Raw genomic sequence first — 12,728 nt, 5'->3', positions numbered from 1 at the left:
AGCCGCGGGAGAAAGCAAGAGCCTCACGTGGTCAATGGGGTCCTCGAGATAAAGGATGCCGTTCTTGATGGAGTTGCTGATGTCGTTCTCGGAGTAGCTGGCCAAGGAGACTTCCTCGTAGAGGTTCCCTTCGACCAGCTTCTTGTGCTGGAAGAAAATGACAGAATTACAGAATTGTAGAGTTGAAAGGGCACCCCCGAGGATCATCTAGTCCAACCCCTTGCAATGCAGGAATTTTATGCCCAAAGCGCTTGAACCCACAACCCTGAGATTAAGAATCTCATGTTCTACCAGCTGAATTATTACTAGACCGGCCTTCAGCAACCTGGTGCCTTCCAGACGATTTAGGGCTCCAGATGTTGGCTGGGGCTGAGCGCCGCTCTAGTCCGAAACATATGGAGGGCACCAGGTTGGCAAACGCTGGCCTGGATATTCAAAAGGATGCCAGAGGCTCTACCTCTCTTTTAAATCAGAACCAGTGAAGGCGGTGAAGGTCCTGTGTGAGTGTCTGGAGGCAGTTGGAGGATGGATGGCGGCTAACAGATTGAGGTTGAATCCTGACAAGACAGAAGTACTGTTTAGGGGAACAGGGGGCAGGCGGGTATGGGGGATTACCTGGTCCTGAATGGGGCAACTGTGCCCCTGAAGGACCAGGTGCGCAGCCTGGCAGTCATTTTGGACTCACAGCTGTCCATGGAGGCGCAGGTTAATTCTGTGTCCAGGGCAGCTGTTTACCAGTTCCATCTGCAACGCAGGCTGAGACCCTATCTGCCTGCAGACTGTCTCGCCAGAGTGGCGCATGCTCTGGTTATCTCCCGCTTGGACTACTGCAATGCGCTCTACGTGGAGCTACCTTTGAAGGTGACCCGGAAACTGCAATTAATCCAGAATGCGGCCGCTAGACTGGTGATTGGGAGCAGCCGCTGGGACCACATAACACTGGTCCTGAGAGATCTGCATTGGCTCCCAGTACATTTCCAAACACAATTCAAAGTGTTGGTGCTGACCTTTAAAGCCCTATACAGCCCTATACGGCCTTGGTCCTGTATACCTGAAGGAGCGTCTCCACCCCCATCCTTCTGCCCAGACACTGAGGTCCAGCGCTGAAGGCCTTCTGGCGGTTCCCTCATTGCGAGAAGTGAGGTTACAGGGAACCAGACAGAGGGCCTTCTCGGTAGTGGGTGTTTTTACATGAGTAGAATGTGTCCTTTTATTCAAAATGCATCTCTGGGTTATTTGTGGGGCATAGGAATTTGTTTCATTTTTTTTCTTCAAAATATAGTCTGGCTCGCCACTGAGGGATAGTGGACCGGCCCAACGCTGAAAAAGTTTGCTGACCCCTGAACTAAGAGTTCAGCTGGGAATAAAGGGCAGGTAAGAGTCCCGCTACCTTGATGAGGATCTTCTTCTTGAGCTGGGCAGGTGAGGGCAGCTGGTCTGCGTTGACGTCCACCGGTTTGGTAAGCAGCATGTCCCCAAAGACCTTCTTGAAGTGCGCGGCCATGTTCCTCTGCTGCACGATGCTGCAATGGTCCTCGATGGAGAGGATGACGGGGAACCTAGGCAAAAGGCAGGCAGCCTCACGCAGGTGAACCTCGAGACACCTGCAGCGGGCCATCATCGGCACGGCCCTGTCCCCGTACCTCGTGCTACACAGAGGGCGAGAGGACAAGCCCCTGCTCCAATCCGATAGCCTGAGGCAACATCAGGAGGTTTCACATGTTCACACACCATGCAATTGCTCCGATGGCACAGAGCAAGAGGAAAACCTGCGTTTCTGAGACACCTGTACTGCTGAGTTTCCACACTCCAGCAGAAGCAACACAACGCAGGAAGCTTCTCTCGGGATACGCCTTTAGATCAGTGAAAAATACCCTCCCGGGTTTCATCACTGATTCCAGTTTTCCCAGAGATCCTGGGAAACAGCTTTGCACAAGCAAATTTTCCCGGAGTCGTGGGTAGCAGGCACCAAACACCCCCCTCTTTTAGGAAAGAGAAGGCAGAGGAAAGGGCTGAGAGGAGGGGGAGAATCACTTACTCAGAGGTGACGAAAGCGTGTTCCTTGATGGTGTGCAGAACGTCCAAGAATTTGATTTTGGAGGTGAGTGTATGGCCGTGGTAGATGATTGGCAGGTCGTCCGGACCATCCCAACAGTCCACTGCAGGTGGAGAAGATTTGGTACTGAATTAGTGATTAGATTAATTGCCCTTTTCATTAAGATGGAATTTCTTTTTCATCAAGCAGGAAGGTTTTATATATATTTGTCTTTAACACCGGTGCTTATTAAAAACTGCAAGTGCCCAGAGTCATCTGAAAAGAAGCTTCCCCCTTTCCATGCTTCTTGCTGCAGAATTTTTATGGATACCAGCCTTCTTCAACCTGGTGCCTGCCAGAGGTTTTGGACTACAATTCTCATCACTGTAGTCCAAAATTTCTGGCGGGCACCGGGTTGGAGAAGGCTGCTTTATACTCAGATGCGGAACTTTATCAGTTAATTATTTGATTGACTTCCCAATTCACGCAATTCATTGGCCAGGATTTTTTCAATAAGGTAACAACCATAATACTGATGTATAGATTGCCTGGCCCTTTGCTACAGGCACACACTCACACACACAAATGCACACACACACACACACACACACACACACACACACACACGAAGGCATCTGTTTGTCTCTCTCCTTTTTTGAGGGGGGTGGCAAAGAGCAGAAAGGCACATCTGAATCCTGCTGGCATCTCTGCCCTTTAGTATCAGATATGAGAGAGTGAGCTGAGGTTAGCCAGTGCTTACAGAAAAGAACTCTGTGCATGCTCAGGAGAACTCTCACTTAACAGCCTAACTTCCTAGGCTGTAGCAGGTTTCAGTTTAATCCCAGTCTGCTTGCTTCTGAGCTACGAGATGGAAAGATGACTCGGCACAGAAAGCCACAGACCAGGACTGGTTTGCAAAATCCCTCTTTGCCCACTGCCTGGAAAAGGAAGTGCTATGAGCCACTGGCCGAGATGTGCAAATTGTCTTGTTTCAATTGACTCTATGCAAGGCGCTCTGGGAGCCCATTTGGCCAAAACTGTTAGGATATAGTTCCGTTCCACCTTAAAAGGATCAGGCATGACTGTTGTGTGTCACATGCCTGTTTACTGTTTACTTCCAGCACAGTCTGCTGGGAACTTCTGTTTTGTATATTGCTTTTGCTTTATTGCTGTTTTGCTGGACACGAAGAGAAGCAGACATGTTTTCCTTTGTTCCTGCTGCTGAATAAAATGCTGTAAATAAAGCTTACACATGGCTCTGTCCGCCACTTCCGTTGTGGAGATTTATTCACTCTGCTAATTAGCGGGCTCGGTAGCTTCAGAAGGCAACTGAAGCTCGAGTCGCTGATTGATTGATGCTGTTCCATGACCTGGAGATCGCCCGGCTGCCGGCCGGTGGCTGGAGCCAGCTGGGGGCCTGCCTGATGCCCCCGTCTCCCTGGCAGCATCCCAACAGAAACAAATGCTCCAAATAAATAACAAATTAAGAAGCTAAGAAGAGCCTGCAGGATCAGGCCATCGGCTTGTCGAGTCCAGCATCCTGTTCTTGCAGTGGCCAACCAGGTGCCCGCAATTGGAAACCCCCAATCAGGATTCGAGCCCAAGAGCAACTGTCCCAGCTTGTGGTTTGCAGCAACTGGCACCCGGAAGCCAAGCTGGGGCAAGATCCCTAAAAGTCAGACTCACATTCTATGCAGCGGCACCCCATCCGGAGGCAGCGGGAGTAGGCTTCCAGAGAGGATTCGCTGGAGAACTGGTCCCCCGTGAGATACCTGTGAGAGGCAGAGACACCTAAGTAATAGATGCAATCCTGTAGGCTAAGCGGTAAAACCTTTTTAGGCGTTCATGGTGCCGAAGTAGTAGGTGAATAACAACGGACAGTGTTCCCGGATAATCTGACTGTTTCACCCATAGACTTATTATACTTCTGCGGACTTTCAAAGATTGACAGACGTGTGTTCAATTGATTTCAAATATATTAGAGAATTTACAAGTGCACACATTTTGTTTTTGTTACTAAATCATGCATATTATGCAATAAGAATTACAGTGCTATCTAGTATACTGGTCTCTGTGTTGCTTGTATTGTGTTAAGTTTGCAACACAGGGGTTTGTTGTTCTGTATTGGTTCCCTGTAACCTCACTTCTCGCAGTGAGGGAACTGCCAGAAGGCCCTCAGAGCTGCACCTCAGTGTCCAGGCAGAACGATGGGGGTGGAGATGCTACTTCAGGTATATTGGAAGATTGTGAAGCTCCTTGACATCTGACAGCTGGTGGGTGCCACCACCAAGAAGGCCCCTGCCTGGTTCACTTCTTGCAGTGAGGGAACCACCAGAAGGCCCTCAGAACTGGACCTCAGCGTTCGGGCTGGACGATGGGGGTGGAGACGCTCCTTCAGGTATACTGGGCCAAGGCCATTTAGGGCTTTAAAGGTCAGCACCAACACTTTGAATTGTGCTTGGAAACGTACTGGGAGCCAGTGTCGGTCTTTCAAGACTGGTGTTATATGGTCCTGGCAGCTGCTCCCAGTCACCAGTCTAGCTGCCGCATTCTGGATTAGTTGCAGTTTCCGGGTCACCTTCAAAGGTAGCCCCACGTAGAGTGCATTGCGGTAGTCCAAGCGGGAGATAACTAAAGCATGCACCACTCTGGTGAGACTTTCTGCGGGCAGGGAGGGTCTCAGCCTGCGCAACAGATGGAGCTGGTAAACAGCTGCCCTGGACACACAATTGACCTGTGCCTCCATGGACAGCTGTGAGTCCAAAGATAAGAGAGGACATTCCGGCTAGACATCAGGATAAGAGATGTACAACTGTGAAGTGGACACCCTCAGAATGTGGACTCTCTTTTACCGGAGGTTTTTAAACAGAGGTTGGGTGGCCATCCATCAGGGATTTTTTTAAAGCTGTGATTCCTGCATTGCAGGGGGCTGGACTAGATTCCCGTTGGGGATCCCTTGCAGCTCTACAATTCTGTGATTCCATGGTTCCCTCGTAAGACACAGGGGCCCTGCCAGCTGTGCCATTGTAGCTGGGCCGGGGTTCAGAAGTTCTGGTGCTTCGACCCAGCAGCCTCGCTTCAGTACAACTGAGGCTGCCCCCTGAGCAAAGGACCCCGTTGCCCAGAGATGCTCTTACGTGTTATGGGAAGACGAGATCCAGTACTGAGTCAAAGGGTAGTTCATTTCTTCCGGCACCACTCGGTCGAATCTGGAGTCCATGACCATGTTTTCTTTGGAGAACAGGAACGTCAGGAACTGCGGGGGAGAGAGAAACCAGTTAGAGGTCAGCTGGGGAATGGGTAAAGACTCTCAGAATTAGGTGAGCACCGCAGATGTGGTCTGGCTGGAGTCAGGTGCAGGGTCCCCATTTACATGAGTCCTTCTTTCCACTATTAATTAATTAATTGCTGCTCCGAATTAATGATAATGCTACTAATAATAAAGCGATAAAACACCAGACATTAAAAACTTCCCTAAAGAGGTTGTGAAATAAAAAATATAAGGTCTTATATATATATAAAATAAATGTTCATAAATGTACCAAGCAAACACGTACATGATGTGTCTGGGGGGTGGTCTTGAGCTACACCCCTTCTGTGATGTATGTATGATGTTTCTGGGGATGGTCTTGGACTCCAGGGCGGGCAATTTAAAATGTCTATATAAGGGCGGACACACCTTGGTTCGGAGTCCTCCTCCTCCTGCATGTGAAGGGGGCAGCCTGTTGTAGCAGTTCAATAGAGATCAGGCTTACTAGCTGCTTTGCTTCTCAATATTCTCTGGTTGGCCTCTGTTATTTTCTCTGACCGATGTAGAACCTGCAAAGGGCTCTTGTGTCCTCCATAAGGGCAGATTTTTGTTTACTACAGCTGCCTTCAGATGTCTTCTAAATGTCAGATAGTTGTTTATCTCTTTGACATCTGATAGGAGGGCGTTCCACAGGGCGGGCGCCACCACCGAGAAGGCCCTCTGCCTGGTTCCCTGTAACTTGGCTTCTCGCAATGAGGGAACCGCCAGAAGGCCCTCGGTGCTGGACCTCAGTGTCCAGGCTGGACGATGGGGGTGGAGACGCTCCTTCAGGTATACTGGACCGAGGCCGTTTAGGGCTTTAAAGGTCAGCACCAACACTTTGAATTGTGCTTGGAAACATACTGGGAGCCAATGCAGGTCTTTCAGGACCGGGGTTATGTGGCTGGTGAACACATGAGTGAAATTTCAATTAGGCTGTTAAATTCCAAGAGTTGGCTCCTTCTGCTCAAAAGGGGAACTGCCTCCCACTAGAGGTTAAGGGGAGGGGAATGTTTGCCAAGTCTCCCTGCAGCCCCCTATGCCATCTTCCTCGTAGTCCCACAACCCTTTACAGGAGCACAGAGGGTTGCAAGGAGAAGAGCAGATCGGTTAAAGTTGTTGCTCCTTCCATGGGGTTCTCCTGTGAGCAGAGCTCAGCTCATGGAAGCTCGAGATCCAAGCTGCAATGCCTTGGAGTTAATTGGAAGACACTGAAGTGCGCTTTCTGTGGTTGCGTCCACAGAATGGAAGCTGGCAGGGCGTCCTCTATGGTGACCTGACTTCTGGTGCCCCACAGGGTGAGGAGGGGAGGGGAGGGTGCCTGAGGGCCCCGTGCCACCCACCTCGTCCAGCTGGAAGAAGGGCTCCGCCATGTCGCTGAAGGGATCCCGGAGGTAGTTGCACATGAACTCCCGGACTTTGGCAATGTCACTTGCCCATGGCTCCTAAAGGGAAAGGTAAGGAGGGGAGCGTTGTAAGTAAGAAGCTCCTCTTTCACGCCAAAAGGTCCGTAAGGAATTAACAAATGTTCAATAATGATTTTTGTGTGAAAGAGAAAATGAACTTGTAAAACCTGGATCTGAAGACTGAAAAATATACTAGTTTATAGAAGACAGAATGGTTGGCTGTTATTTGGCTGCAGGACAGAGAGATGGAAAAGACAGCCTTTTATCTTTAGTTATCTTTATTTAATCCTTTTTTCTCTTCTCTCTCTTTCTCCTCTTTGCGCCCCCCCCTCTTTAGTTATTTTTTCTCCTCCTTTCTGTTTTTGCTCTTTCTTAAATTAAGTAAGTAAGTAAGTAAGTAAGTAAGTAAATAATTTTTTATTTATACTCCACGCTTCCTGGTTCAGAAAACCGGGCTCAGGGCGGCTAACAACAAATTTAAAACACTTAATTGACACAACAAAAAACAGCATAAAATACAGTATAAAACGTGAATAACAATAAATTCAGAATTCAAAATCAATTTAGGGGGGAAATCCATCCAATAAACATTAGATGATCACCAGGACTAGCTGGCTGAATTAGTCCTGCTTTATTTTTTCTTTATTAGTAGCTGCTTTATTTCAGTATATTATAAAAAAGATACTTTGTAATGGGTATGTACTGTATTTCTGTACGTCTTTGAATAAATGTCAATAAAAAAACTATAAAATATAATAAATAATAATTAAAAAGGTAAGTAAGAACTACATCAGAGCTCATCAGAGGGACAGGCAGACTCTGGGTTAAATCTCTCCAGGCTGAAAACGAATCCTGTGATTGCTTTAACTGGAGAAATCCAACCTTCATTGCAAGGCAACAGAGAGGACCCAACTGGTAGAGCACAGCCTTCTCCACTGCAGCTCTTTTGGACTATATTTCCCTTCACGGCCTGGGACCCTCGTACCTACGGGACCGCCTCTCCCGGAATGCCCCGCGGAGGACCTCAAGGTCCATAAACAGCAACACCCTTGAGGTCCCGGGCCCTAAGGAAGTCAGATTAGCCTCAACCAGAGCCAGGGCCTTTTCAACACTGGCCCCGGCCTGGTGGAACGCTCTGCCTCATGAGACCAGGGCCCTGCAGGATCTGATTTCTTTCCGCAGGGCCTGTAAGACAGAGTTGTTCCGCCTGGCCTTTGGCTTGGAATCAACTTGATTGCCTCCCTTTCTTTCCTTTTTCCTTTCTCCTTCCATGTTGGAACTCCTATTTGGGGACTTCCCTGGCTTTTTTCTGGCCCACGTAGGACCCGTAGGATAGTTGGCCTTGGTGAAGACTTGACGTTTTCTTCCCCAAAAAGTTTTTGATTTGAGTTTCTACTGAAATGAGGCTGCATTTTAATGTTGTATTTTAATCTTGTTTTTAAGTTGTATTTTAATCAGTTGTTCTTATACCTGGGCCCAGCCGCCCTGAGCCCCAGTCTTGGCTGGGGAGGGCGGGGTATAAATTATTATTATTATTATTATTATTATTATTATTATTATTCTAGCCAGCAATCGCCATGATGTTAGCTGCTTTCACAGTGCAAGAGCACCAAGCGGTTGGTTGATTTACGGCCAGCTCCGAAAAGGTCTCTGATGTCCTACCTGCCGGCTGTCAGTTACCAAGGAAAGCTGGTTAATGCGTTACTTTCATGGGACAAGCGGATCTTTCTCTATCGTGCTACTCCAAGCAGGAGAGGCTCTCCCAAACCCAACCTTCCTCCGCAGAATTAACTACCGTATTTTTCACTCCATAAGAAGCACCTTTTTCTTCCTAAAAAGTAAGGGGAAATGTCTGTGCGTCTTATGGAGCGAATGCGTGGTCCCTGGAGCCGAATTGCGCACGGGCAAAAAGCAGATCATGCTTTTTTTTTTTTTTGAAAGAGGGAAGTGGGTGTTGAAACAAAGCCGCTGATCAGTAAGCAATTGGGGAGGGAGATATTATTTATTATTTATTGGGGAGGGAGATATTATTGCTAGCAATAAAGGAGGATGCCTGGGAGGGGGGAGGTAAAGACAGCGAACTTGCAAGGAGAGGAGACAGGAAGACTAAAGCAATGAGGAGCGAAATTAGAAGAAAAGGAGGAGCAAAAAACTGCTCCAGCTAAGGAAAACAAGAGGGAAGGGGGTGTTGAAAGGAAGCAGCTGATTGATAAGCGATTGGAAGGGAGATAAGGGACGTTAGAGATAAAGGAGGCTGCCTGGGAGGGGGGAGGTAAAAGCCCATGGATCCTCAGGATTTTTGCATTGGGTCACCCCAAATTCACCATCAGATCACATAGCAGGTCCATGGCTACAGCCTGCACCAAAAACACACACGCACCCACTGTTGTGTGGAGACACAGTGGCACAAAAATGTGGTTACAAAGCACGGATCCACATGGATTCGCAGGATTTTTGCATTGGGCTACCCCAAACTCACCGTCAAATCACATGTCTGTGGCCACAGCATGAACCACAAAAATCATACACCCACTGTTTCATTCAGAATATTTTTTTTCTTGTTTCCCTCCTCTAAAAACTGGGTGCGTCTTATGGTCAGGTGCGTCTTATGGAACGAAAAATACGGTAGGCGCTCCTCTCTTTGCAAATACCTTCTGGTCATATTGCAGGAACTTCTGGAAGTCGTACAGTGTGATCTGGCAGAGTTCTGGCCGGTCCACATTACTAGGGAAAGAGTCGAAGAGAGAAAGAGAGTGGCCACAAAAATCCACCTGGCGATGCCCCATAAACCCAACCACACAAAAACCCATGCACAGGACATTTTGTGAAGTCTGAGCCTGTTCATAAGACGAGAAAATTAGAGCAGAGGGACCCAGGAATTAGCTGTCCAGGACATTATACCCAGTTCCTTTGGCCTACCTTTGAAACCCATGCATTTATCTTAGATGGCTTTCCAGAAAACTAGGCAAATCCCTTGAGGTCAGTTTACTCTTGGTCATATATATAACCTCCTTTTGCAGAAGCATTACACCACCAAATACCGCTTACTGGGACTCACAAGGAGATTGCTGCTGTTGCATTCATGTTTCTGGCTTAACCACTTTGGGAAAGTGGATCATGGGCTGGAAGGTTTTATCCCAATCTTGTGTTTCAAAGAATCTGTTATCACCTTTCCAGCTTCTTTCTAACAGCCTTCTCCAACCCGGTGCCTCCCAAAAGATTGGGGTGTTTTACAACTCCCACCAGCCCCAGGCAGCATGGATCTACGATGCTGTGTTTGATGGGAGTTGTAGTCCAGAAAATCCAGCGGGCACCAGGTTGGCAGCTCATCAAACCTGCCAACACCCTTCTTGACCTGTGCCACTTTTTTCGTTTCAACGAACACATGGAGACTCAGGCCAAGAGACAGGAAGTGAGCGATCCCAGCCTCAGGGAGGTTCCTACTTACCGTAAGGGAAAGGACAACTCCAGCTGCTCAATTATCTGAAACGTAAAGAAGCGACACGGCGATCAGCAATGCAATCAGGACATGGGCAAGGCTGCAAATGTGTTGTTGTTTTTCTTCAAGTAATCTTCATTAGTTTTCCGGTTACGTACTCCACATACACATAATGTGTTGCATTTTACATTTACACTTGCTCCTAAGCGCTGACTTCCCTCCTTCCTTCTTCTGGTTTTTTATATGACATATAATTTTATCGCATTATTTCCATCCATTTTGTATATTGTTATTCATTTTCCATATTTGTCCATAGTATATCCATAAACAAATAAATCCTCCTGTTTATACAATTCTTGATGTCTGTCTGCATTCACTTACAACTACTGTTAGTTATATTAATCTCCTTATACATTTTGCTTCTTATTATTTTCATTACCCATCACTTTTCTTAATCTTTCCCGTTATGAGGTTTATTTCCAATTCTACTGGTTTCCCTATTTCATCTTATCTTTCCTATATATGACACAAATTTTTCCCATTCTTTTTGAAATGTTTCCTCCCCCTATTGTCTAATTTTCCCTGTTAATTTGGCTATTTCTGCATTTTCCATTACCTTCTGTCGCCATTCTTCTACGGTTGGTATTAAGGCTGCAAATGTTTATACGTTTTATTTTTTTGCCATTTCAAATTCAGACAATGCATAAAAGGAGGACAGGGCAGGACCAAGGACCAACGGTCGGTTAACGCTTTAAGTTCAGATTTTTAAGCAGCATCCCAGTTAACGGCAAACCATTGCCGGAGGTGTGAAAGGGAGATGTTTTGGCCAAGTTTGGCGGAGAAAACGATACGCATACCAGCCGCATCTCTGAGGCTGAGGGTGCTATGAGGACTTTAGGGGGAAAGGATCCTTTCTTGTCATTTGGTCACTTAAGTGTCACCCCCTCAAGAGAGCAATGCCTGACAAATGCTGGACAAAGAGGACTGTGCTCTTTCGGCACTGGGAGGGCATTCCACAGGGCGGGTGCCACCACCGAGAAGGCCCTCTGCCTCTCCCGTCAGATGTCAAGGAAATAAACAACTAACTGACTTTTAGAAGACATCTGAAGGCAGTCCTGTTTAGGGAAGTTTTTAATGTTTAATGCTGTATTATGTTTTTAATATTTGGTTGGGAGCTGCCCAGAGTGGCTGGGGAAACCAGATGGGCAGGGGTATGTATGTATGTATGTATGTATGTATGTATGAATAAATAAATAAATAAATATCATTACTACATATCAATATTATTAAATATCAATATAAAGTACCTCCACTTACGTATCCCTCCGGTTACATAAACTTCGGGATAGGTAAGCAGCAAACCTGGAAGTATATTTTCGGGTTATTACCGCGCATGCATGCGCAGAAGCGGTCCCTCCGGTTGCGGAAACCTTGGGATCCAACTGGAGCTCCGGAACGGATCCTGTCCGCAACCGGAGGTACTACTGTATTATTATTATTATTGTTGTTGTTGTTGTTGTTGTTATTCTCAGGCTGGCTTTCTAAAAAGTGTGAGAAAACCCTGCAGCTATCACAAGAAAGGAACCACCCAAAAAAAGAACTTTTACTCTCTCTCTTTTTTTAAAGCTGGTCAATAAAAACTCTACAGCAGCTCAGCAGAACTCAAAACAGAGTGTTCCAAATGTCCTTACCGATTTCTGAGCATCAAACATCAGGTTTTTATAGAAGTGTGCAAAGTGGCTGAAGGTGATTTCATTCCGGACTTCGACCTCCTGCGTGGGCAGAAGACACAAAGGGCAGGGTTAATGAGGTTTGCTTTGACTGAGCACGGATCAGCCCCCCCCCCCCCAGTCTCAGGTAATGTAATGCTGGAGCCTTTAATAATAATAATAATAATAATAATAATAATAATAATAATTTATTTATACCCCACCCATCTGGCTGGGCTTCCCCAGCCACTCTGGGCAGCTTCCAACAAAATAGTAAAATAATAATAATAATAATAATAATAATAATAATAATAATAATAAATTTTATTTATATCCCGCCCTCCCCAGCCGAAGCCAGGCTCAGGGTGGCTAACAACAATAAAATAGTACAACATTCTAAAATCATTCATTATAAAATTAATTCAAATTAAACTGATGGCAACCATTGGGCTAGAGATTCTGTGAAGATTGCCAAAGGAGGGAGTCAGGCTGTGCCCTGGCCAAAGGCCTGGTGGAACAGCTCCGTCTTGTAGGCCCTGCAGAAAGATGTCAAGTCCCAAAGGGTCCTAGTCTCTTGGGACCACCAAATCGGGGCCACAGCCGAGAAAGCCCTGGCTCTAGTTGAGGCCAGCCTAGGGACCTTCAGGCCTGGGACCTTCAGGATGTTTTTATTTGCAGACCGTAAGGTCTTCTGTGGGTCATACCAGGAGAGGCGGTCCCGTAGGTACAAGGGTCCTAGGCCGTGTAGGGCTTTAAAGGTTAAAACCAGCACCTTAAACCTGATCCTGTACTCCACCGGGAGCCAGTGCAGCTGGTATAGCACCGGGTGAATGTGACCTCACAGCGAGGA

At 47.0% G+C, this 12,728-nt stretch overlaps 1 protein-coding gene across 1 annotated transcript in view; it reads right to left on the bottom strand.

Annotated features, from left to right (window-relative positions):
* LOC308480741 (1-phosphatidylinositol 4,5-bisphosphate phosphodiesterase gamma-1-like) overlaps positions 1-12,728 on the bottom strand; it is an 80,682-nt gene that overhangs the window by 28,294 nt on the left and 39,660 nt on the right. Inside the window, exons 5-13 of the mRNA XM_081012495.1 lie at positions 11,861-11,941; positions 10,179-10,213; positions 9,382-9,454; positions 6,668-6,769; positions 5,173-5,291; positions 3,722-3,807; positions 2,039-2,159; positions 1,391-1,559; positions 28-147 (exon numbers count right to left, since the gene is read on the bottom strand). Of these exons, the coding sequence (XP_080868621.1) occupies positions 28-147; positions 1,391-1,559; positions 2,039-2,159; positions 3,722-3,807; positions 5,173-5,291; positions 6,668-6,769; positions 9,382-9,454; positions 10,179-10,213; positions 11,861-11,941 (906 nt within the window). The remainder of the gene's footprint in view (positions 1-27; positions 148-1,390; positions 1,560-2,038; positions 2,160-3,721; positions 3,808-5,172; positions 5,292-6,667; positions 6,770-9,381; positions 9,455-10,178; positions 10,214-11,860; positions 11,942-12,728) is intronic.

Source organism: Podarcis pityusensis (genome assembly GCF_964106645.2).
Source record: "Podarcis pityusensis genome assembly, chromosome: 7".
Taxonomy (NCBI): Eukaryota; Metazoa; Chordata; class Lepidosauria; order Squamata; family Lacertidae; genus Podarcis; species Podarcis pityusensis.
The sequence above is the reverse complement of the archived record's forward strand: the minus strand, read 5'-3'. Positions and strand labels throughout refer to the sequence as shown.